Here is a 25,952-nt window from a genome sequence, read left to right on the forward strand (position 1 = left end):
AGAATTCTTTTGTCTTCAATTGTTTGTTTTCGTTCGGTAGCACCTTGAAAATGATCAAAGATTAATATGATTTTGGCCGTCGGGGCAGAAACTAACAAATGACCACAAGAAGCTACAAAACGAGCTCGCGGAATTGTCCGTAAGCCATAAATTTTCTTCGCAAAAGTAAAAATCAAGGGCGATATAAATGTAAGGGCGTGTAGAGAGAGTAGCATTGCGCCGAATAGCTTTTAAACGTGAAAGTATAATTATAAGTACTTGCTTTGAAATTATGAAAAAGGGAATCAACCTCGATTATATTGTCTGGTGATCTTTAGCAAACCCGCCCACAATACTGCATTGTGCAATTTTCCATCAAAAAAAGGACACATTGACAAGCGAACCGCGCACGTCAGTTTCACAACGCCAAGCGACCAAAAAGGAGGACGCCTGGGGACGAGGTAGAGCACAGTGACTTTATGGACCTTTATTCAATCAAAACGTATTTGATTAAAGCATCATATCTTTGGCCTAGTGCAAATGCAGCTTATCGATGTTCCGGGGGGCTACTCTAAAATATTTTATACCGGAAGGCCCCCGCCCCGAGGTCAAAATGTCCATCTTTGACAGGAAAGGGAACCCTTTCATATGCCTTCGATAGATAATGCCAACCCTTTCGCAAACTTTAAGTAGGTATACTTCATCTTTCACTTGCATAACCCCTTTTAAAAAAATACGTAGATGAAGGAACCATTTGCCCATTGGATACTGTAATGATCAACACTGGAAAGGTCAATGTAAAAACTAAACGTTTAGTAGTAAGTAGTGAAAATGTTGAACATTACAGTATCCAATGTGTTCGTTTCAATAAACGCTGCGCAGGGCACTTTCATATTTTTCGAACCATTTGCCAATGTTTGCCGGGGTCTGGCACGGCCACTTCTGAAATTGAGACGGAAACTCGACAAAAAGTTTTTGACTCGTATTAAAACGATAACAATTTTCTTTTCATAAAAAAATAATGAAATTCTCCTTACTGTTTTAAATACATTTTCTGTAATTCTCGTGGGGAGAACTTGACTTTGAATCAATGAGTTTTCTTGGGATTATTTTCGCGGCCGCGCCTATACCTTATTTGTCATAAGGAAGTAAAAAAAAAAAGACAGGAAAGTCTTTCTGCTCAGGAGTGTGTAACTACGTAAGTGCAAGTGTATTTTTTCCACCTTCGTAGCTGAAGAGCGCTGGGGCCCATTCTCAGGGGGGGTACTCTGGCTTGTAAATGACGAGGATAATCGAAGGATTTTTTTGGGTTTGAAATTTTCGATTCCGGGATTTTTTTGGGTTGGAAAATTTGGCAAGTATTTTTTTGGGTGACTTGACTTAAATAGGGGATTTTTTGGGCATTAAAAACGAACTAAAGTGCCTTGGCGCGGCCTTGGCGTAATTATGGTATGATGAATAAACAAACACGAGCGTTTAATTTTTTATGGTTTTCTTTGTGTTATATTATTGCCCCTCCCAGCAATATAGGGGTAATTTGACAAGGGAGTTTTTTGGGGGTTATTTTTGATTCTGGGATTTTTTTGGGTAATGTCGGAAGACTTAGGGATTTTTTTGGGTCCTGAGTTTTGCCTCCATTCGATCATCCCCGTCCTTTACAAGCCGGAGTACCCCCCTGGGGGCCCATTACTCAAAAGCGCCGGAAACTTTTCGGGCCCGCTAAGCCATTTTCAGTTTTCGGTATCTTAAAAACAGAAAAATGCATTGGCCTGTATATTAAACTTTGTATGAAGGGAACCTCTGTTCACATTCAAAATATATTGGAATAAAACAGCTCTGTAATAATAAGTTTTGTGATTTTGCTATGGCTTTCTGGGTGGGCAAATTGTTATGGACCTTGGAGAAACGCGCCCCAGGACTGAGCTTTTTATAAAGAGTACAGTACAGTGCTTTTATAAATACAGTACAAATAAAACCACGAAAAATATGCAAGACCAAGCTGAGAGTCCTAATTAGGTAACCACATCTCAACGTTTAATGAAGCGATAAAGATGGCATTGATATCGGCAAACAAATAGGTACTCGGAAAACCCTTTTGATGCACTTCAATTTCGCTTTGTGAAAGATGATGGGCTATTTCCGGGGCCGAATCATTCTCTACTCAACACTGATAGCTACGTGTTGAAATTCAAATGGTTCAGATTCCTCGCACATGTGGTCTCTTGACCTCTATTGTGTCTGAGCTACATTCAAAAGAACTATGCAATTTAGCTGTTTTTTGTATCGTCACAGAACCTACGGACAATACGTAATTTTTATCATTGTTGGTTATGTTTCTTCAGTGAAGCTATATTCGCAAATTGTACGTCTTTTTTGAGCTGTTGAACTGATAGACTCAAAAACAGATTTGAATGAATAAGACTCGGATATTCCTACATTAAAATTTCTGAAAGATGGCGTGATAAACAGCTTTCTACAAAGTAATTAAGAGACACTTTGAAATTTTTTAAGCTGCTGCACAATTAGGAACAGATGGTCAATATTAAAACCTGGGTAATAAGAAAGATTTTATTCAGTGAATGACACAAGCTTGTAAAAAGAATTTCGACTTCTCTAAAAATGGTTGAATAGTAAAGTATCAAGGGCACATTCAGCAAACACTAGACAAATGGCTTTTTTAGTAGTATCATTTACGTGTAGGTAAGGTATACTGATATTAACCTTTATCTACTCCAATTCTGTTATCTACTCGTGAGATAACATTTTTTTGAATTTTTCAACTTCTTCCGCGTCGATATCCACAATGTTGAATCGCAACTTATAAGAAAAGAATAACAGTAAATCTGTAAATTTAAGGACCTGTCAGTCATGTAATAACAAAGTTATTAGTTTATTATTACCAGTAGACCTTATACAAATGATCAAAGCCTTAAAGTTTGTAACAAGTTCTTTATGCGCAACAGCAGATGAAAAATTGTTAACACGCGGAGTATTTTATTACTTTAATTTTTCTGTTTATTCAGGTTATTTGAAATGCTTGTCAGATCAAATGTAGACTTAATGGTGCCTTGAACACTTTTCGTTCAAGATTCCAGAGTGAGCTTAAAATTACTAATTAAAAATTGCGTTCCAGGTTTAAACTAAAAGAGAGCCCTCTTGAGTGAATTAAAGGCATACTCGTAGTTTTAAAAGTTTATGCGTTCAGTACTGCTTTTATTAGACTTTGGTCACGCAAATGTCTCTGCTCATTGCTCATCACTGTTAACTCATGACAATTATCCAGCTTCTGCTAATAGAGTCGTGGTTATAGGTTATCAGTGTGTATCGCTGCTAATGGGCCATAGGCCGTGCTGGAGCCATGCGGCGACGGAACAATGTTTTCATTTCACACTCCATATAACACTTGCACAAAACTGTCATCTATAAAACGGCTAAATACCTGTGTATTCAAAACAAACTTTGCTCCTTATCTAAGCCTCCCGTATTGGAATCGTCTGTTTTTCTTAGCGTTTTTTAAGCAAATAAACGAATAAACATGTCGACTATTTCTATAACGGAATAACCATAATACCACCCACAGTAAAAACCTTTCCGTTTCTATAACTCGCCACAGTAAAATTATCTTTATCTGCTTCGAGTAATGCTTGACTAGCTACCTCTATTCCGTGGTCTCTTACAGCGCCAACATAAACTACAGACACGATTTTACAGGGCTGTCTTGTCGCCTCTTTCATCGCTTCGACGCGCCGTTTCACAAGTTGACAAACGTTTTTGCCCAAACGGTCACAGGCCTCGCGGTTATACTCCAGCACGTTCTCAAACTGTAATTTCAGCGTCTCTTGAATTATGTCCTGGATCGCAATGTTCTCTCGTTCAATAGGCCCAAGCACCGAGGAGCATTTTCTCGAAGAAGAAGGCGAGCTGTCTAGGCTATTCTGTGAAGCAGTAGGTTTAAGCGAAGCCATCCACACGTCCGGATCTGGTGAAAGAGTTGTAGGTGAAGGTTGAGTAAAGGCGGGCTGGGACGAACGCCTGACCCTTCCTTTATCGTCTGAATTAGATTTAGAGTTGAAATGAAACGAAAATAATGACAGCTTTCTTGTTCTTTTGCCTGGCTTCGGCGAGTATTTCGTGTCGGGTTTTTCCGGGATTGCGTTGTTGTATATATTTGTTTCTCCGTTACTTGCCCGCTGAGAGACTTCGTGACCAGATGTGAAGTGAAATGGATTTGAGTTTTGCCGTTCCCTCGGAAACCACGTTCCATTTGTTTCATCCATAACCAAGATTGATTCCTCGAGAACACCTTGTAGAAATCCGCTCGTAATTCAGTTTTCGCTTGTTCCAGAGACTTTCAACAGACAACAGCGCTCAATAGAGTGAGACGTGCACGAGGGCTTCTGTGAACTGGACGTGTGTACTGAAAGATACGTTCTTAATTTACAAATTTATCGCGGCTGAAATCGTCTCAATTCGCTTCCGGCAACAAAGTGCTGGTCAATCACGCTCGTCAAACGATATCGGGCAATCCGTTAATTCCGACGCATTGTGTTGCTAAAAGTAAACAAATGTTGCAAAACTTGAAGAAGAAAAACTGTTAGCTTTGGATGATTAATAAAACCTGCTTTCATACACAGGTGTTTATAGTAGGGGGCCGTGGAAAGATTTTTCGTAACATCTACTCATTCAGCTCATATCCAGCTGTGCAATTTCTCGCAATCACATCACGTTTTTAAATGTCTTTTTCATCTTATCTGCAGTGCAAAATTTCTGCGGAATATTAAATATTTATTTTTACTGCGATAATCCTTCCGTTCGTGAAAATAAATCGGTTTTACAGTAATCCAACTGACATGGAATTTTTGTGTGCAATGTGCAGTACTGACAATTAAACATTTCTGTTTAAAAGCGTTTAAAATGTGTTAGTTATTTGCATACTAAATGGCCGGAGCAAACAAAAGATTTTATAGCCTCGAGCCGGTTTTGGTAAGAACCAAATGACTTGTTAAATGCTTAAGGTGAAATAATCCATTTGAACAAAAGGTTCGATTTAAGATGACTTGTGAAAGTGCTTTATTTATTTAGCTGTTTGCCGTCTTCAGTAAAGCATGAAAACGCACGATATTTCATAAGGGATTTGTTTCCTCAGCATGAAGCAATAAAAACAATGCATAGCTTTTGAGTACTTGATATCTCAGCTTGAAAGTAAATATAAAATAAATATTTTCTCACTTGCGGGATGGCATGATCTATAGCACGCACATGTGTTGAGCTTAATTGAAGCATTAACGCTCCACTTCAAAGATTAATGCCTCCCTCTTTTTACGGTGTACAATTTGTTAGTTTTATTTAAAGGATTTAAACAGCTCATAAAACCAAAAGCCGTTTGGATCAATCAACCGCGTTGCTTTCGTTTGTTTAAGTCCCTTGTTTGCGAGCTTTTGTGATTTCAAAGTTGACCGCTGTTGGAAAACTTCAATCCTCAACAGGCTCAGCTACAATTCATATGGTATTATTATTTCCCTCTTCAATATCTGGCAGCCGTTTAGCCGGAGTGGGGGGGGGGGGGGGGGGTGGAGGCTACTCCCTATATGGGAATGCTCCGCCCGAAAGGGGTACCTTTTTTAAAGGGTAGGAATTTCTCGAGTTGGTATGTGAAAGGGGTACCATTTTCCTAACGAAGGTATACGAAAGGGCTACCTTTTCTGTCGAAAATGGTATATGAAAGGGTAAGGGTTTAGACCTTAGGGCGCAGCCTCCCCGACTAAAAATCTTTTAATTACCCCCCGGAGTTTAACTCAATTTGCACTTTTCCAAATGAATATACACATCAAATTGCTCTCACTATTCTCCGCCAAAGAAGTCAAAGTTTCTACAGAGAACGCTCACACTTGAAAACAGATCTGCACACTCAAATCTGAGCTTACTACTCGTCGGTTTGATAAACTTTGGCGGCAAATACTGCAATCGATCATAATGAAATTTGTCAGTAGTACAACTGTACACCATCTTTATTAAATTATCCCAAAATCACTTAGCTGTAACCGCATTCTCACAGTAATTAATTTTCACGTAAAGAAAACTGACATTTCAGTGAGAACAATGCCAAGATGTTTGTGATACGTTGCTTATTAACTGTATTCTAATTGTATACTCTGCCTCACTGAATGAAAGTCGCATGTAAAACTTATTAATATTCCGCGTCCTGGTTTTGATGTATAGTTACAAATTCCAAATAAGGGCGAAAAGTTTCTTTTACAAAGATTAAGTAATAAATTTTTGTGCACATTCAACGGAAAAATGCTTTGTGTGGTTCCGACACACTGAGCGTACCCTGAGGCGTCGAGGCTAGGTTGAGAGCAGAAACGCTCTTGTTCCCATGGTGACGGAGGAGCTAGGAGCAGCGAAGGTAACACATGATCAAAGTAAAAGGTTGATCATTTTATTTTGGTTTATAATTATTTAGCAACCACTCTTTATTCAATTGAGAGAGGATTAGATGGTAGATGGATGAAAAAATAAAAATATTGAGAGTAGATGGATGAAAAAATAAAAATATCGAAAAACGATCCATGGCTAAAAACTTTTAATTTATATTCATGATTCTTTATTCACTTTGACCCGTCGAAGACTGAACATCGAACAATCGAAAGCTTTTGTTTTTTAAAAGTTTTAAGCCAGAGATCGTTTTTTTCGTTTTGCTCGCATACGTAGGATTTATGAAAGATCTAAATCAGCCAAAAATCGCATGTAAATAATTATAGTGAGCAAGGCTGTTACTGCATGATAGAGCACAAACAGAAAGCCAAAATGCAACCGTGGACAGCTGTTTCGACCTGGTTGGGACTCGACAGCACGGTGTAGCAGCTAAAGAGTAGGACAACCCCGGGGGGACTCCTACATGAAAGGGGTGGGGATGCTCGTCGGAAATTTGGAAAAGAATCACTAAAAGAGACCAATCTCGGTGTGGCTCAAGCTTGTCTTGATCCCTAAAAGATACCAAAAAACTAAGAATAAAATTAATATTTGTATATTTCTTCGAGTGTAGCCCTAAACGAGACCATTATGACTAAAAATATTGATGTTTTGCCCGGAACACCCTAAGCGAGACCAAAAATTCGAAATTTACACCCGGGTCCCCCCCCCCCTCCGGGGAGCCTGGGAGAACAACCCATTCGAAGGCCAGTCGTTTATTAAACAACACATGGTGACCTCAGATGAGCTTGCATTCAATTGTCCGCCAACTGACGAGACCCAACCAGGTCGAAACAGCTGTCTCACTGTTGAATTTGGGCTTCAGTTTGTGCTCTGTCATGTCCTTTTCGCTTAAACTGTCCTGCAAAGTATGAGCCTTGCTTACTTTTTTGTAGCCGAGGATGAAAGCTTAGATAGGAACTTCGTGTTTGATCATGTGTTATGTCCCATGTGGGCCTATTTATGAATCCCAGGCTCGTCTGGTGCCGGATGGTTTTTGATAACCTTAACTGGTAGAGAAAAAAAAAAAACCGCGTTGCACAACTTATAAAGAAGATGATCTCATTAGCAGAAAACCAGCTGGATAGGCTGATAAACTATATATTACTGGTATACAAAAATGGTCTCAGTGACTCCTGAGAATCGACTAGAATTTATCAGAAAAAAAAAAAACTGATACCACAATCTCATTAGTCTTATTTTTAATCTGATTGCAAAGGTGAAATCTACACAGAGTATGACCCTTCAATGGCAGGAACACCGCCTTTCTACCTACAGTTATCTAGAGGACGAAAAAAAAATATGTTGGGATTTTAAGGTCTTAAAATATTCGAAAATGTGACCATCAGTTCAAAATTAGATACATTAATATAGCTAGGAAAACCGGTCACGCATTTATAACGTCAGTTCGATCCGTGTTAACACAGCACGTTGGTTATCACAGATGCGAACCCGAACAAGGAGTCATTCCTAAAACTGACCGCTGCAAAATTATCTCTGTCACTTTCCCAGAGAGTCTGAACAGTAGCAAACATTCCTTCCTCCCTCACAGAGCCAATATAGGCCTGGCACACTACTTTACATTGCAAATTTTCTGTCTCTTTCATGGAGGCTACAAGAGTTTTCAAAATTTTGCAAATGCTTTTGCAGACACGATCACAAGTCTCGCGCTTGTATTCTTTCATCGAGAGCATGTGTGCTCGTAACACATGTTGAATAAGATCATGTATTTTAATATCTTCCTCTTTAAAGAAAGCTTGACCCAGCACTGGTTTCGTTTGTGACTCTTTGCCACTTAAAGATGCCGTTTCTTCCTTTCCTTTCTTCTCTTCGTTTTCAATAGTTGTTGAAACTTGTTGGTTTGGCGGAAGTTGAGGATCTGTGTTTCGTCGCTTCCGTTCTTTCTCGTTGGAAGACTGGGCCGAGGGTTTAAACATTGTCTGAAGTGATAGCTTACGCGTTCGCTTTCCAGTGTTTTCCTTCTCGCTGGTAGCTTCTTGCTTGCTGGTCCCTGTTGACGTGTTTCCAGTAAAAATTCCATGTAGAGATAACGGCGAAATTCTTCTGGTGATACTCAATTTTCTTCGTCTCTCAGATGGCGGAGGGGGCTTTGGTTCATCGTCATTTTCATGGACTCCATTTCCACTAAAACTTGGTGCGTTAAATGAAAGAAAATCCGAAATAATTTTCTTAGATTTCTTTATCGCTGCCTTGCGGCCATCTTCTTCATCGGTTTCGCTCGGCGTTCGTTCGGAATTCCTCGACGTCGTTCCGGCATTAAACGAAGACGCCCTCGCTGTCTTTCGGATTACTGTCGGCGTGTTGGTTAATTCACTCTCGTCGACAGTTTCTAACGTAACCACGGAGCTGCAAGCTGAAATTTCGGAGACAGTGTCGTCGTTATCCTCAGTGAATACGTTGTTAGATTTCATGTTTTCCATCAGCATGTCTCGCAAAGAGCTGTCCAGCTCGGGAGAGTCAACACTTGGCAAATTCCGTAAGTCAAGTACAAGAGGCTTCGACTCATATCCGGGACCAGATGCGAAAGCCAGGGCGGGCGACGCTTGAACATTGTTGTTGTGTACTGATGAAACATTTGTTTCGTTGCTGTAATATGGTGAAATTTTCATCAGTGGTACCTTAACCGTTATTTCTGGATACACGCTCATCTTCAGTGAAGTTTATCGCGGAACGACAGTGGGTTTAATTAGCTTGTGTGCGTATATCAAGTTCCCCCTCCGGCGGACAGCTTTAGAGACGTGACTCAATGTGGCCGTGTTTTCAGCAGATGTACCTTTGTGGAAGGTTAAATGAATAGAAGAAAATATAAACTTATTCACTACGTGCTGATTTCACACCAGTGATCACAGTATGGGATCAAAAAATACACATTCAATAGATTTGTTTAAGAGTTCAAAGTAAAAAAGTCAAATATATGCATGAAAGTTCAAACCTTATACTCGCCTCTTGCGAAAGTCAGGATCGGTTTTCCAAACGTACAACTCTCAAAATGTCTAGATTAAACTCCGTACTTTCACAAAGCTGTCCATATTTTTTTGTGTTTAACTGTTTTAATAGACTTTCAAACTGTTTTAGGAATTAATACCTCCAGGCAACAATTTAATACTACTATGTCATTGACCGCAACACAATGGACTAGAAGATCTAGGAACCGCGTGTCAATTGATGGTTTATTATCTTATCTTACCAAACCAATACAATGTTGTCACATCTGATTTTTCAATTCCAAATCTGTGTTTGAAATCTCTGCCTGATGGCCTATGTAAACGCGCGCATCTCATCAGCGGTAAATCGAAACTGACTGAAAAAACTAATGGTGCTAATTTTCAACAAACATTTTTGTTGTTTACAAAACGCCTGGAGCGAATTCAGTGCATGTTTTAAGGTAAAAAGCGACAGGGGTTTAGCGACGTTTTTAATGACTTTGTTTCAACTAGGGCCATATATGGGTCTATCTTTATACACCGTTACGTTTTTATTAACCAACATGCCCATTCAATCAGTGTAAATTATGTGCTAAAATGGTGACAAAAGATTAAAAAAACGTTTCGTGAAGCTCACTCAACTTTTAATTTTAAGAACCGAAGCAGCATCGCTCTTTTGTGAACAATAAAACGTTTGCAATACTCCTCATTTTTTCAAAGATTGTTTACGATAATATGCAAAAAGTGTCTACTATGTCCGTTTCAAGAAGGCATCTGAAAACATTCATTATTCAAGAACGCTTGTAGCTTGAGCCATTTTTCGATCCATGCTGATTGAGAGATCAAATTTAATAACTTCTATGGTGACCCTGGATATCTGTCTCGCAGAACAGGAAAAAACACTCCATTCGAAATTTAATTATCTTACAAATGTCAAAATCGATTTCAAGCTACATGCGTTATCTTTGTAAAGTCAGATTCATAACAAACAATTAATTACTTTAACACATGGAAATTAGGTTAGAAAGCCCGCTACAGATCTTAGAAACAGATAAAAGGCGGCAAGAACTGAAGGAAAGCGAGCCAACGTATGGCGCCATACAACTTTCCCTTGTTAATGCTGTCTTGGAGTGCGCATAAGTTCCGGAGAGAAAAACCACACACACACACACCCGCGAGCACGCTCTCCTCGCAACACACGCGTAACATTTCTCTTTTCCCAATATTCCCACGGATGCTTGTTCGCGAATACAACAGAAGCAGCTCTGCGGAGGAGAGAGCGGAAGCACACGTGCTCGGCCTGGTGTTGCGGTGGGCGTAGGGGGTGGGTATGGGTGAAGTAGTGTAACTCGTAACTTAGTAGCCTTGTTCCTATTCCGCCCCTTCACGAAGGTGCAGAAAGGTAGTGTCACTTATAAAGTTGTAACCAATAGCTAACGTTTCTGCTGGTCAGCAGCAGTGGGCAACCAAGTAAGCGCAAGATTAAACGGACGCGTGACAATTAAGCGCGACAAGCAAGCGTGACGAGACTTTGCGCCAGTATTTCTCCACTCGCGCGCGCTTCGTAGTGCATATGAAGCAAATTTTATCTGCATAATTGAAAAATAGGGCCCCAATGGGTCCATGTGTTTTGCTGCTAGAGCAAAGTCTTAGGGAACATGTTGATGAAAGACAAGTGAGTCGAGATTGAAATCCAACGTCTTTTATTGTCTGTCACTTGTGTGCAGGTTAATAATTGCACTATATTGTAGTCACTTTGTGTTAATTCAATCCTGATAATTTTACTGATCAATGTTATGTTGAAATCAACAACGGAAAGACGGCGTTGAACGTAACGCAAAGTTCATTTTGAAAGCGAAAGTTTACAAATAATTATTATCATTCGTCAGTCATCCCTTCACGCATGAACACTCGTCGAATTTCAGTGTCTTCACAACAAGATCGGAAGATCGATAAGGACCAATTTTTGATTCTGCGAAAGTTCGTTTTCTTAAAGTTTTAGAAATTTGTGAAGTTGGAGGATTCACTGAGGACTGCGTAGCCGAAGATGCAGTGGCTCACTGGACATCAAATTCTATTTTTCACGGCGTTTAATTAATCTTCACAAAATAAACATGTGGCGCAGCGCGTCTGGCAGTCAAAAATTCATTTTTCAAAAAACTTTCCCTTTCCAGCTATTTTAGCGGGGCTTATACTATAGTACCTACCTGTCAGTCGTAGAAAAGCTGAAATTTAAGGATGAACTGTTTATTAAATGAAGACCGTATTATTTTTTAATAACTAGTAAACAAACTGGTCGCCACGCATTTAAACACGAACTGACGAATGTTGCATCTGATGCAGTGAATCTGGTGAATGAGAACTTCCTTTAATATTTCTTTGTTTTCGACGGTGTGCACCACTGAATAAGTTTCTTTCCCATTGTGATGTTACTAGTATTAATTCGTTTCTAGCTGTCTTTTATATAGCTCGAATACAGCTACAATTAGCGGTGCAGCCTACCAGCATGGTATATTCCTTTCCAGCTGTCTTTGCGTGACAAGTTACACGTTCATACATTTTATTTTAAAATATGAAGTTCAGAGTTAATACAGTACTAGTATGCTGTAGACAGTGTAGACAAGGTGAGGGTAAGTTTATTTTCAAAGCGAAAGTTTACAAACTGTGCACTAACCGGTCCTTTGGAGAAAATATTTATGACCTTCGGCGAGGTTCCAAGTCTTCGCTCTTTTCGTAAATGATGAAAACTGCAGAATAATTTTCTCATAAAACTGGAGTGGTCGCGCCACAGTTTGTTTTCTTTCCCAATGCGATATACTTTTAAATCGGTTTTCTGTTTTCCAACGTGTCCAACGTGGTTTGCGTTCGAATACTTTGGCCCGTAACTTCGAATGCGATCAGCGCTACGGTTCATTGGTTTCGATTTTGTTTGTTCATGGATTTGATTGACATCGGTAGTTCAGATTTCTCCTCTGTTACGGCACTTACACCTTACGGCACAAACTTCAGCTCTCAATGTGTTTTGCTTGCAGCCATTGCGGCTGCAGCAAAACACAAAAATTAACTATTTGAAATACACAATTCCATAGTTTGAGAATTCTACGATAAAAATTGTCCATTTTACAAGCGCTGAAAGTTTCTCTAGCTGGTTTTTATGCGGGTCCTCTATCCAGAAGCTTCCAGATCGAATTGGAATTTAGGAATGCGGGTTTTTCAGGAGGAAGGAAAATCAGAGAACCCGAAGAAAAACCCTTAGAGCAAGGACGAGAACCAACAACAAACTCAACCCACATACCCACGTGGCCGGAATCGAACCCAGGTCACATTGGTGGGAGGCGAGTGCTCTCACCACTGCGTCATCCTTGCTCCCCTAAATAAAATAATTTATTATTTTTTTTTTTTAATTTCTGCCTTCAAAAGTGGCAGTCGAATCGTGCGGTCAGAATACCACGTGATATGAAGGTGTGACGTCAGTTTGGTTGCAAAATTGAAAAGAGTTTTATTTTAATTCTTATATTGACTTAACGCAATCACAATTTTTCTTTAAAATGCTTTCGTTACGAAAAATCAAAGTCAGACATAAAGTGATCGTATTCCATTTACTGTGTGTCCGGCGGACAGTCGGCCAGCTCGGCTTCATTCACATCATAGTCTATCATGGCCTTCTCCAGGAAGTACCAGTGTCCAAGAATTCCAATGTCAATAACTCGCTGAGGAAAAGTCTTCCATCTTGGCTGCACGTATTCGCAGTGGTTCTCGTACAGATCAACACTGGGCCCAAATTCTGACACCCAGACGAGCGACAAGAAGCCAAAACTCTGAATTTTTATCCGTTCTTGACTACGATATTTTAACAGTTTCTGCACATAATTGTCCGACGATGGGTTCCTTATCAAATGATTTATCTGTAGCAGTTCATTAGCGCACTCCAAGACAGCGTCTTCGTAAGAGTTTACATCAGGATTTTGTTCATAAACGTAGTACAACCCAAGAACTGAAGCTAATGTTGTTGCTGAACGTAGCGGCTTCTTCATTGCATACTGGCAGAAATCCACAAACACAGCTTTGTAATCGACGAAGACATTGTAAGCTGATCTTCCAAGTTTTCTCTGCTTCAGGTTTTCAAACTGAGGAAGAAACATGTTGTTTATGCGGTTCACATTTCGAAACGCACTCTTTACCCGGGCCGCCATTTTGTTTTGTCCTCGTAGTACGCATAATCAGTGACATGATAACAGCTGACCACAAGCAGGCTCAGGTAAATTTCACGTGGTAGAAATTGCACAACAGATTGCAGGAAAATATTTATTCATTGTTTATGTTTTTTGCAAGCTGAAAATGGTACGTATTTGCATCTTATCCTTGCTTTAAAATTTGAAATTGATTGCTGAATCATTTGAAAACAAAACTGTGAATGCTTTGGTACTCAATATGCTGTGTTTCGAACTGAATGTTCGAGTTTGATGCAAGCAGCGTTTTCTGTGATAGTCAGGAGTCTCTAACTCAACTGCTATAAATATTTTTTTGTTGTAAGCCAAAGGAGGGAAAATCAAAAGTACATTGCAAGAAGGTTGTACACCCTAATTCTAGAAAAGCTACAAAGTTGGCACGACAAGCACATAGGGATGAAAAGCTTCAAAGGTCAGTTCAACATTACAGTGACTCTCTAAAATATATATCAGGAGAATTTAACGGTACAGGTTATTTGGATAAAAGAACAAATCACCTTGAGGAAAATTTGCCTAATTGTACAAATCTAAAGTTAAAAACACTTCGATCTGTCTTTGAAATGTTTATGCACCAGTCATTTGAAACCCCCGACCCCCCCCCCCCCCTCGGGCATGAGCGGGGCATTCACTTTTTTGGCAAGTGAAAGCAAGTGAAGTCCCCGGCCCCCAGGAGAAAAGTGAATGGTGAACTCCCCCGCCCCTTTATATGATCCACACACATGGTAATTCCTTGTAGAAAACTCAAAACTTGTTATAGCCAAGCACAACAAGGGATGCCAGTAAGGGATGATAAAAACGTTGGTAGCCCTGAAATGAACACATTGATTTCAGAGCAGCTAGGAATACATTTGCAAAGGCCCCCCAATGGACAAGGAAGAAGATGACTATTTGAAATTTCCAACTCAACTTTATATGGAAATGCAGGATGATATTACAATATGCTCTGTGTTGTTTGAACAGCCGGCTCTCTGTTTGTTGATCTCTAAAACTAGAAACTTCCTATTACATTGTATTTTAACTCAACTTAAACTATCATAAATGAATGTCTCCAGCGTCTTTAATGCGCTATTATTGTCAAACTAACATTTAACTTTAAAGGAATTAAGCTTAATTAAATAATTAATTAATTAAGCTTAATAAACATTCAAATAGGTCATAGACTGGTCAACAAGTCTTCCGAGATCAGAGCAATGAGTTAAGCATATCTTATATCAATACCATATTGTTGAAATATGCCTACCTTTTGTCACCAGACTTGAAAAATCTTCGGCTAACACAGCCTTCTTTACATTTCGGTACCAAACATTACAAAGCATCGTGCAGAAGGCAGCGAATATTGAAGCGATACTGGCCGATCGATCAAGCGAGTCGACATAAATAATGTATGCGAAATTACCATGCGGCGCGAAAATGACCGCTGACCATGGAGTGAGTGCCCCGCTTATTCCCCCGGTCCGGGATGCGAAGACTGTGATTTCTGGTGCATCCCCCGCTTAACAGGGGACCAAAATGGAGTGAATCTGAAGTGAAAGCCCCGCTTTTGCCCCGCTCATGCCCGAGGGGGGGGGGGGTCGGGGGTTTCAAATGACTGGTGCATTATTGTATCATGGCCAATCACCAGGCTCTTGCAGTGCTATTAAAGTGGAACGTTCAAAAGGAATAGCTCCTTTCCAATACGTTTATGTGATCAGCTGTTCCATTTGTCAAAAAAAACTCAGACACCGAAAATTCCATGAAAATGAAAGCACCCCTGGTTCACACTAGCAACATTATGAACATAACAACATAAAGAAAAGATAAGTTTTTTCTTTATACGGTTATGCTTACATGTATGTCATTATGTTCCGGCAATGTTGTTAAGTTGTTCACACTGATGACTTAAAATGGTTATGCCGTTATGTTGCTAATGTGAACCAGCCTTTAGGGTTTGCAGTTGGACCAGTAGCAAGCTGGTCTATTTTATAGAATCCCTCACCATAGCCTTTGCTTGTTTTGTATTTTCACTTTACGGCTCCTTCAGTAGAAGCAGTAGTTGCTGGTTTTGGCTTCTTTTCCTTCTATCTCCTTATACTCCTTCTTTTAAAATAAATTTCTTTTTTTGTTTGTTGTTGCTTGATGTTATTTCATTGCTTTGTAGGAAAAAGACAGAAAGAAGCTACCTTCTCCAAATTAAAGGTATTAAATTTGTTTCAATGCTAAGTTTTATCTACCAGTAAAAAATGATCTGCCGCCTTGATACAAGCAAAGCTTTACTGTTTGTGCATCAACCCAAGCATCTGAAGCAAGAGACAATGGGCCTTTGGTTGAGAGACAATGAGACAGCTGACCTTTGAGACTATGATTACAATAGATTTATTGTGAGGGGAGATGGGGGGTCCTGAACCTCTTGATTCCTGTACCTTTTTCTCCTGCTTCCAGCCCCTTTCCATAGATTTGGTTCTCTCCTCTTTGTCCTATTTCATTTGCAAAAAATAACAAATTGCTGTGAAATTGTTTCAATTTCTCTCGCTTCGCGCCACCTTGGGAATCCCGCTTCTTGAACTTCATCCACCTCCCGCCCCTTTTCTCCCAGGTTCGGGCCACCCTCCTGTCCCACTCCACTTCATTGTCCCGCTTTCACACAGGAAACGGAAAGTACTGACAAAAAAAATGATGTACTTGTAAAGAAAAACATGTTGCAATTGCAACGGAGGCAAGCGTGGCCGAGTGGTCTAGGGCGCTGGTGTTGTAATCCGGAGGTCCCCGGTTCAAGACCTGTCCCTGCCACTAGCTGGATTTGTTTCTCGGTAGTCCCGATTTCAAATCCTCGGTCACACTTTGTATATAGCCAACTGGTCTGCCTCCTGCCAGTTGGGATTTTTAACCACGTTATGTTCATTTAAAATGTTTGTTTCATCTGTTTCAGTGGCATGCCTGTAAACTAGCTATCTCGAAGCTAAGTGCATGACCACTATAAACAACATTTACATTTTTTTATTTTTTTTTACAATCTTCGTGAACATTACAAAAAGCCGCACAAAGGATTTATTTTGACTTACACAAGTTACCGTGTTTCCATGTGCCAGTTACTCAGAAAGAAAGAAATAAGCTTATTGTCAGTAACCAAAGACTTCAAGACCAGTGCTGGGAGGGAATATACACCCCGGGGGGGGGGGGTACTCCCATAAATTTCGGATAGGGGTGTGCTGCCAAGGTTCTTAAACCCTGACCCTATTTAAGGATAACGAAAGCGAAAATTGATACCCTATTTAAGGCCCAAAACCGAAAAATGACACCCTATTCAAGGGGAGGAGAAGCATTCCATGACGACCCAAATAACGGCTAACCGCGCACGACAAGACACAAATCTTTATAAAATCGCTTTACTAATACCTGAACAGAAAATTCAGTTTTAAGATACCTTTTTTTCGTTTATCTGGGCGTTTATTTTAGCTAATAAAATTTAGGTACCCTATCTAAGGATCACACCGGGAACACATTGTCAAAAGGAGCAAAAATGATACCCTATTTAAGGACTGAGAACCTCAAAAACCATACCCTATCGGGCGGCACATACCTATATAGGCCACATATGGGAGTACCCCCCCCCCCCCCCCCCGGGATATACACCCATTGAAAGGCGTTTTATTGTTGAAACAAAGGATTAAGAAAAGGAAACAATAAATGGTTGGTATCGGGATAAGTAGATAAAAACCTTTGGGATTACGGGATTGAGGGAAAATTTTAGCCAGGATGGCGTGATCTGAAAACCCTATTGGGGACCTCTACAATGTGTCGCAATCACTATAGTATCAAATCACAATGTCAATCAAATGTCTCAGTCCATGACAAAAATAGATATGTTCATGACACCATTGAAGGTCAATGGAAATCCTGAGGAGTGGAAATTTGCTATTATTTTTTTGTTTTGCAGTTGGTGAAAAGTTTAGATGGTTTTATGAAAATGTAGAGGAAGAAAAGACACAATATTCCTGTGCTGAAATGTGTGAACTTATTGAGAGGTGCTTTTCTTTCATTGATCTCAGCTACTTTAGCTAAACTCTGCTTGTTATATTTATTCATTACTTGTTAGTGACTGCCACATTCAGAGTTTAGGTACATGATTTGTTTTGCCTGTTATGCTGATAGTCAGGTGATGTATGTCGCTTGCGTAAAAGATCCAGGGAAGGGAGTTTACCTTTTCAGTGGAAAACACTGGAAGGGGACATTTTTTTTAAGTCCAGTACATTTAGTGCACTCCCCCCCCACTTCCCTATTAACTTTATGCCCACATTCTTTGTTGTGGGTCTTCAACCTTGATACAAGCCTGAAGCTGTTGCTGAATTGTACCGGTTATAACAACAACTCTAGTAAGTACACCAAATTATGAAGCATAGCAAATCACACATAATTATAGGGTTTGTGAATGTTTCTAAAGAATGTGTGCCTCACACAATTTTAATCAAATTTGATAAGTCTCGATCATCGTCTCAATTTTTTTTGATTTCTTTTCCAAACCTTAAAAGGTCTTGGGCTTGCAAAAAAGATATCAGTCTTGCCGTCTTGTAATTCTTAAATTTACCATTCAACACCCCTAATTATGGAATCCATTATAATCCTTACTTCAGTAGTGATGTCAAGCTCTGAAGGGTATTGCTTTGAGATGGGGCCATGCTTCTTCGGCTTTCTCTCTCCATTGCACTTTTTTCAGATCACCTTTGGTCTGTCTCTTCTTTTTATCATTTGGTGTGCTTCAATCTACAGGACATCCCCAACTATCTGTACTTGGGAACAGTGATACTTAAAACCTAAACCTTGAATATTTCATTTCATTTTTATTTCCCAGCTATTTACATCGATTTGATCAAGAGCTTCAGCAGATTAATGAACAGAACAGTATAAAAGGAAGACAAGGCAGAGCTCATGCATCAAGAGAGGACACAATAAAAATTATCGTTGAACGTGAAAGAGAGCTATATAACACTTGTGGCATAGGTAGGCTACTAGTTACATCCAAGTTTACACTGTTGTAAGAAGTTGATTGCACATTGGCACAAACATGTATATACTCTCTTAATCTGTCTGCTTGAAAGTAAAGTTGATCACTCTTGCAATCAGAAGATTGAACTGGTTTAGCACTCTCTTTCCTAAAAAGCCCCCTTCACTTTAATGCTCGCCCCTTTGAAGGTATTTCAACAAGCACTCCTATTCTAATAGTAAGGTACGAAAAGGTAAAGTCTGTGTTCAAGCCTAGTGGCATACCAGGCCATAGCTTATCCTGGTTTCCATAACATGAAGTGACTAGGAGTATTTCTACTTCTCCCTGGATGGGATGCTAGTCCATCACAAGGTTACTCCCCAGCATTATATTTGCTGGTACCCATTTATAAACACGTGGATGGAGATAGGCACCATAGGAGTTGAGTGTCTTGCCCAAGAACAAAATGCAGTGACCCCAGCCAGGGCTTGAACCCAAACTGCTTGATTGAGAGTCCAGACCACCATGCCTCTGACCCTATTCTAATGACTGCCCCCTATTCGACAAGTGTACTTAATGATTATGCTTCAATCCATTTTTGTTAGTTTAGGGTGAGTTTCAATTCATAAGAGCAGTTTTAACCAAGTTTGGGTGGCAAGGCAAACAAAAAATGAAATACACAAATAAGGACTCTGTGGCCAATAGCATCAGGACTTCCTTGAGCTACCGAAATTTAAAAAGTGCTCTCCCTAAATCAAATTTTATGGTTGTGGCAAACTACTCCTTGCTAAATAGGAGCATTCTTTAAGAAACAGTTTGAAGTTGTGCAATACAGACCACTGAGAACACTACTCGTGAGCTAGTTTTGTTGATTTGCATTTTTTGAAACAATTGTACTAAGTACAAAAAGAAACTTCTAAAGAACATTTAAATTTTGTGTTACTGACTTTGAAGGTAAGCCATGATTGATGCATATGTCCACTTTTGTATTTTCTTTCCATTGTACAGAACTCCCAGACCTCACATCTGCTAAAACGTTGGTTCAATTTAGGTAAGTACAGGGATCTTTGACTTGAAGAGTGTTCTTCTAAGAACTGTTATAAAACCAATCAAAATTACTCTGACCAATCACATCAACTGCCAAACGCAGTCAACCAATCAGAGCTAAAAGCATTGACTTGCAACAAGCTGTCGCAAATAAAAGCACGGGAAACGCACAGAAGTTGAGGTACAGTTCGTATTGGCTCTGTTCCTGATTGGTTGAGAGAAAGGCATGTTGGTTGTGATTGGTTGGAATTAGTCACCTGTTTTTTGGCTAAATATGGAGCTAAGCAAAAGCTAAGCAACACATAATAGCCCATAATTTTACTCTTGTGCTAAAAACTTGCTCTAAAGCGATTCTAGAAATGTAAGAGCAAACTCAATGTTGAAACTTGGCAAGTACAGGGTTCGTGCAGTTCTTGGAAATCCTGAAACGTCGTGGAATCTTAGAATTTCATTTTCCAGGCCTGAAAAGTCATGGAATTTAAGTGTGGGTCATGGAAAGTCATGGAAAAATGGTATTGATTGTACAAAATAAATTAGGCAGGTTATTTTTTTGTCAAGAAAATGGTAAAACGTACCCGAAATCAAGATAATTGTTGAAAATTTTCAAGAAAAATGGTCAAACTTAGGTCATGGAAAAATTTGAAAAGTCATGGAAAAGGTCATGGAAAGTCATGGAATTTCAAAAGCTCAAATGAGTACGAACCCTAGAGTATCTATCCGTAAATGCAAGAAATAAGAGAAAAATGTTTTGGTACAAATTAATGATGTGTATTCATTGAGTGGTCTGTCTGTTTTTTTCAGGGACTGGGATTGTGATGTTGCCAGCCTCAAGCTAATGAAGATGAGAAAATTTAAATCATCTCTTTCTGAGAAGAAACAAGAAACAAATGTAAACATGGACAATGTAACAGATGAAACACTTAAAGATGAAAGCATTAAAACTTAACATTAAATGTCTTGTGTGACTGATTACTTTACCTCCCCCACTCAGATGTCCTTTAAAAACACAAGTTGGAACTTTAACCAACATGAACGCAAGGCCACCGCACTCCATAATCTCCTTGGCCAAACGGTAACGCAAGTGGACGCAAGTTGAACTTGCGTACAGACTTGCGTTGGCTGGCCGAACGGACAGACAAGTTCACTCGCAAGTGCACGCAAGTTGTCGAAAAAGCCATTTCAATGCTACTGCGCGCGCTGCAATTCAGTACTTAGAGTAAACAGCAAAACTTCGTTGACTTGCGTTGAAACGGTTAAAAACTTGCGTTCACTTGCGTGCAAATTTGCCAAGGTGAACGCAAGTCATCGCAAGTGCACGCAAGGCCTGGCCTGGCCGTTTGGCTAGGCCTTTATTTTTACAGAAGAGTTTTCCTGGAATTCCTTATCGTTTTTTTTAAATACAGTTGAAGCTCCTCTTGCGAACACCCTTATAAGCGAACAGCTCCCCTCTGCAACCACCCTCATAAAACCCCGTTAATATTCTCAGGAAAACTTCTCTCAAATCGACCACTCCCGTTAGCGACTGGGTCCTCGGAAGGAGTTAACGAAGTGGGGTTTTCTTAACGACCAACTTTTACCTTGGGTGGTGTCTTTCTCGTAAGCCTTCTCGCGGTACAATAGCTTTGAGTGTATCAAGATAGCATATGAAATAAAAGGAGGAATTTACCTGTGATAAACATGTATTTCGAGTTTGCAAATGACGAAAAAAGTGAATTTTTCCGTGAAGTCATGAGTTTTAGCACGGCAAAATTTACATTCTTGCATTTTTTTCTGGCGCTTTCGCAGTCTGTCCATACCAGTTCTCGGATCTATCGACGCATTTCATTTAAGAACAGCCCGACCAGTCAGTTCTGATATTTCAGTAATAAATGGAAAGCGAGGTCAGTTTACGTTTAAGGGGGGACTTAACGTAAATTTGAGTGAAATTTATAGTAATTTATAAAAAGAATGAAAGGAAGAAAATTATTTTTGGAACACCAACAGACAGTTGACCCCCACGCAAGAGCACTCCAGGTTGTCACGGGACTGTCTGGTGTCCGTCTACTGATTTTAAACTTCAAATTCTAATTTTAAAACTTCCTCAAATCTTTAATATTTCTTATTTTTCTAAATTTTACAACTCCTTTAAGAAAAATTATCTCCTTCCAAAAGTCTCCAAAAATCACCCAAATATTTACACAGCACCCTTTTAACATAGATTTGTGGGACGAGCATAGTGTTTTTGCATTGCTTAAAAAGCGAACGAGATATCATTTTCAAAAACTCATGAAAAGCGACAGAAAAAGAACCTTTATGTTAAGTCCCACCTTAGGTAGGGTTGGCTTTACGCTCAATTGCCAAGACAAGGTTGGGGCGGGAACCCTGGGGTAAAGGGGGAGTCGAATCTATCGGCGACAGGAAAGGGGAGGGCATGAAGAGGCATTGCCGAGGTTGCGGGAACAATGTTACATTCTGTAATATTTTACAAGAGAAGAGAACAAAGAGCAGTGATCCACCAGGGAAGAGGCGTGAAACGGACGTAAAAAGTACTGGAAGCGAAAGTTTCAGATCGGTTGCCAGAAAATAATAAAAAATCAGGCCTTCTTTTTTTCGCCAAAAAAGAACACGCAACGCTGACCTCCAAATTAGGTGCGAGGCTATAAATAAAAGATTTCAAGCGAAGAAAGCGAGTTGATCGCAAAGAAACACAAATAAACCACTAAAAGACCGAAAACAAAAACTGTGTTTGTGTTTTTAAAATCCCGTCCGCGCAAAAAAGACATAACAAAACACAATACGGGATTTTTGCGGCAGCTTCGCGTAAATTTTCTTGTTACACTGAACGAGAGAAAGCTGGAAACTAGTCCCCCATTCAAAAACAAAATGGCGGTCATGCAACAAAAATTTTCATAATAATTTTCAAAGTGAGAAGCTCAGCCAATCAATGTTATGCCACGATAGCAGATGGCTGAGCAGATGATTATAAAGTAGGCACAAAAGAAATTGGGCAGCTGAGTGTAGCAGTCAAGTTATTACCGTAGATTAGGGTGGATTTTGCTTTTAAAAGCGCGCCTGATCTTTTGTCCAGCCCCGGGCACCAGCGTTTGGTGTACAAATATATCTCCCAGGTAGGTTATTTGTAGAAACCTTCTAAATTATTTACAATGCGCAACAATAATTCAGTTAAACTGCCAGTATTTACGGAGGAACTTCTCTAAACGGTTAACTCGATCGAGAATCAATAATTCTCCGGAAACGCGGGTTCGTTTGAGATTCTCAGGTTAGATCGCAAATTCACGCAAAATATTGACTGGGTTTTGCGCGAAGAACTGAAGTTAAAATCAAGCCCACTTATTAAACACAGCTGGGACATTAAGAATTGACTTATTAAATCAACAGGCAGAAGTTACGTTTGGTGGAAAAGCTAAAGTTTTAAGCTTAATTAAACCGAAGCCTTTATGATCAGTCACGAAATATCCAAATCGCCTAAGAAAATTTGTAAACCTGTGAAATAAAATGTAACTTGCTATAAATTAAGTTAAGTCTGACCGATTTTATTTCCTTAATTAAGGCACAAGAGGAACCAACGTCTAGAACGGTTTCATTGCTTGAAGAACAGGCTATTAAAGATGGGCAAAAAAGCCACAACAGAGGAAGACAAGACAAGCCAGTCTTCCGTGGTTCAGTCCAGCTTATGGAATAAATTCTTACTGTTCATGACTTCACCAGTTGATCCATCAAACCTTGGTGTATTAAGAATTTTATTTGGTAAGATTGTTGTTGTTTTTGTCTTTTTCATGTTCAGTATAATACATGTAGGTAGAACCCTGTTCATTTGGCCCCAGGGGGGAGATGAGGGGGGGGGGTACTCGGGATTTCAAGTAACAGGGGTGATCGAGTGGGAGAAAAAAAGCAAGATCCAAAAAATCCCTAGGACTTCCAACATAACTCCAAAAAATCCCTAGATCAAAAATTGACCCCTCAAAAATCAACAGCAAAACATGTTTGTTTGAACTCTATTCGCAGAGCTATGCAGCCAAGGCACTACCACAAATCTTCAGATTGTTTTTAATACCCAAAAATATCCCTACTTAAATAAAAAAAATACTTGCCAAATTTACCTGCCCCCAAAAAATCCTGGAATCTAAAATTTCAACCCCCCAAAAAATCCTTCGATCATCCCCGTTACTTGAAATCCCAAGTACCCCCCTGAGCATTTGGCCTCCTATGGACCAATTAAATCTGGCCACATGCATGAGTTGGCTATAGAAATTTAAAAGGGTTAAAAAAAGTATTCTTTCCCCACCTCCCCCAGCATATAGTCTGACCAAAAGGGGAAAACCATGTAACTATATTTACTGTAGTCAGAAAAGGATGAATCTATAGTGTGAACTTGATGAAAACAAGCAATAACCATTTCACCTTTTGAACTACATGTATATGGCATGAATAGATGTGAGCAGACTTGAATTTTCTAATTGCTATGGTTACATGTGCATTTTTCCTCCTTTGTAAATTATTTTAGTTTATATATAATATCAGCATTTTATGTTAGTTTACTTTCTTTTCAGTATTGTAACCCTAAGTGTTTCAATTTTAATTAGCTTTCCTTGCTTCTGATTAATGTTAGTTTTACTCAATCAAAATATTGGACCATTTTAAAAAAACCCTATTGTAATTAAAATGAAACATTCTCAGCTGTTTGATAAGCCTTGCATCTTTTTAAATTTATTTTTAAACAATATTTGATGACGACATCACAGCGATGAAAATGTGTAATTCAGAGGACCCGAGTCAGGTCGGGTATTTAATATTCAGAAGCCCTCACGTCCAATCAGGAGTTGTCTTGGGAGTCTCAAAGCGGCAGGGTTTTCATTAAGAATTGTAATAGCAGGAGAGTAGTGTAAAGTAACCGGAGAATGATTCTTAAAGGTTCTGCATATTAATAAGAAAATAGGTAGAGGCCTTTGAAACTTAGCCGGAGAATTCTACGTAGTAGAAGGAGAATTCTCCGATCTCCGATGCTTAATGAACACCTCAAAGGGTTTGTTCGCTAGTTCGTTTACTCGTTTGATTTTCGCGGAGTCACAAACCGGTTTTTCGTAATCGATAAAACTGCATTCGGTTGCTAAGTCACTTAGTCCCCCTGGGCCATTTTCCACTTCGTTGGGCCTGCATGAATTAATAACTGAATTCGTAATGAATTACACATTTTCATTGTTTTGATGTCCTAATGTTAGCCTGCTGCCTTATAATCCTTATGACCTGGTACATCGTCTTTTTTGTGTAAACTAAGCAGTAATTACAAGTGCAAATAAATATCATAATATTTTTATCCTGAGTACCAACTTTTTTTGTTTTTCAGGATTACTTATGATTATTGATATCCCTCAAGAACGTGGCATGCTATACATCGAAAGACATTATGGGGAAGAAACTTGCCACTTCCCGCTTTTCAACTTTGTTCAACCTCTGTCAGTCGACTGGATGCATGTCGTGTACCTTGTCATGTTTCTTGGGGCCCTTGGGATCTTTCTTGGATTTAAGTTTCGTTTTAGCTGTTTGATGTTCATGGTGACATATTGGTACGTTTTTATGTTGGAGAAGGCACGATGGAACAATCATTCATACTTGTATGGATTGTTTTCAGTGATGCTTCTTATGACTGATGCTAACCGCTACTGGTAAGTTGAAGTCTTCCTTTATTATTAAGATCTATTGATTTTGTTGATTAATAGACAGTTTGCTTTTGTTGACCATTTCCTGCCCAATAATCCCAGGGGGGTACTCCGGCTTGTTAATGACGGGAATGATCGAATGGAGACAAAACTCAGGACCCAAAAAAATCCCTAAGTCTTCCAACATTACCCAAAAAAGTACCTGGACCAAGAATATAACCTCAAAAAATCCCTTGTCAAATTACCCCTAAATTGTGAGGAGGGGCAATAATATAACACAAAGAAAACCATGAAAATGTCATTAATTTTGTTTGTTTGTTTGTTTTTTTAAAGGTCTTTGGATGGAATATTTAATCCTGAATTAAAGAATTCTCATGTACCAAAGTGGAACTATGTTTTGCTACGTTTTCAGGTATTTTTTACCTCTAGCATTCAATTTTTTTAGAGCTTGTTAGTTAGTAAAATATGGTACTGTTGGCATTTTTAAGTGTTAATGCATGCTTTGTGGCCAACTAAGAGGAGGATAACAAAGGGATTATGCATGACACATGACAAGGGTAAAAATTATATTGCGCCATGCGAGAACACTATACCTGCCAACCTTTTCTGGGTCAAAGGTGTGAGATTTTTATCCTGAGAGTGCCAGGATTTCTGAAGACGATACGAC

The 25,952-nt window shown here is 39.4% G+C and overlaps 5 protein-coding genes across 5 annotated transcripts in view; 2 read left to right on the forward strand and 3 right to left on the reverse strand.

Moving 5' to 3' along the window:
• Nucleotides 1-2,873: 2,873 nt before the first annotated feature.
• Nucleotides 2,874-4,639, reverse strand: LOC144665535 (uncharacterized). The gene has a single exon (XM_078526772.1). The coding sequence runs from the start codon at nt 4,254-4,256 to the stop codon at nt 3,528-3,530; it is 729 nt and encodes a 242-aa protein (XP_078382898.1). The 5' UTR covers nt 4,257-4,639; the 3' UTR covers nt 2,874-3,527.
• A 2,996-nt stretch (nt 4,640-7,635) lies between these two features.
• Nucleotides 7,636-9,249, reverse strand: LOC144666982 (uncharacterized). The gene has a single exon (XM_078528436.1). It carries the CDS (start codon nt 9,117-9,119, stop codon nt 7,869-7,871), a length of 1,251 nt encoding a protein of 416 aa, XP_078384562.1. The 5' UTR covers nt 9,120-9,249; the 3' UTR covers nt 7,636-7,868.
• A 3,602-nt stretch (nt 9,250-12,851) lies between these two features.
• LOC144666983 (mitochondrial import inner membrane translocase subunit Tim29-like) lies at nt 12,852-13,639 on the reverse strand. Its single transcript, XM_078528437.1, has one exon. The coding sequence runs from the start codon at nt 13,586-13,588 to the stop codon at nt 12,995-12,997; it is 594 nt and encodes a 197-aa protein (XP_078384563.1). The 5' UTR covers nt 13,589-13,639; the 3' UTR covers nt 12,852-12,994.
• On the forward strand, nt 13,635-20,578 carry LOC144666985 (translation machinery-associated protein 16-like). The gene is made up of 7 exons (XM_078528438.1): nt 13,635-13,736; nt 13,930-14,036; nt 15,762-15,799; nt 17,538-17,625; nt 18,450-18,598; nt 19,590-19,632; nt 20,430-20,578. Exons 1-7 carry the CDS (start codon nt 13,734-13,736, stop codon nt 20,572-20,574), a joined length of 573 nt encoding a protein of 190 aa, XP_078384564.1. The 5' UTR covers nt 13,635-13,733; the 3' UTR covers nt 20,575-20,578.
• Nucleotides 20,579-22,464: 1,886 nt separating this feature from the next.
• Nucleotides 22,465-25,952, forward strand: part of LOC144664670 (vitamin K-dependent gamma-carboxylase-like) — a 171,972-nt gene continuing 168,484 nt past the window's right edge. Inside the window, exons 1-4 of the mRNA XM_078525850.1 lie at nt 22,465-22,735; nt 23,179-23,375; nt 24,973-25,291; nt 25,619-25,697. Of these exons, the coding sequence (XP_078381976.1) occupies nt 23,237-23,375; nt 24,973-25,291; nt 25,619-25,697 (537 nt within the window). The 5' untranslated portion in view covers nt 22,465-22,735; nt 23,179-23,236. The remainder of the gene's footprint in view (nt 22,736-23,178; nt 23,376-24,972; nt 25,292-25,618; nt 25,698-25,952) is intronic.

This window comes from Oculina patagonica, chromosome 9 (genome assembly GCF_052425735.1).
Source record: "Oculina patagonica isolate OP01 chromosome 9, crgOcupat, whole genome shotgun sequence".
NCBI lineage: Eukaryota > Metazoa > Cnidaria > Anthozoa > Scleractinia > Oculinidae > Oculina > Oculina patagonica.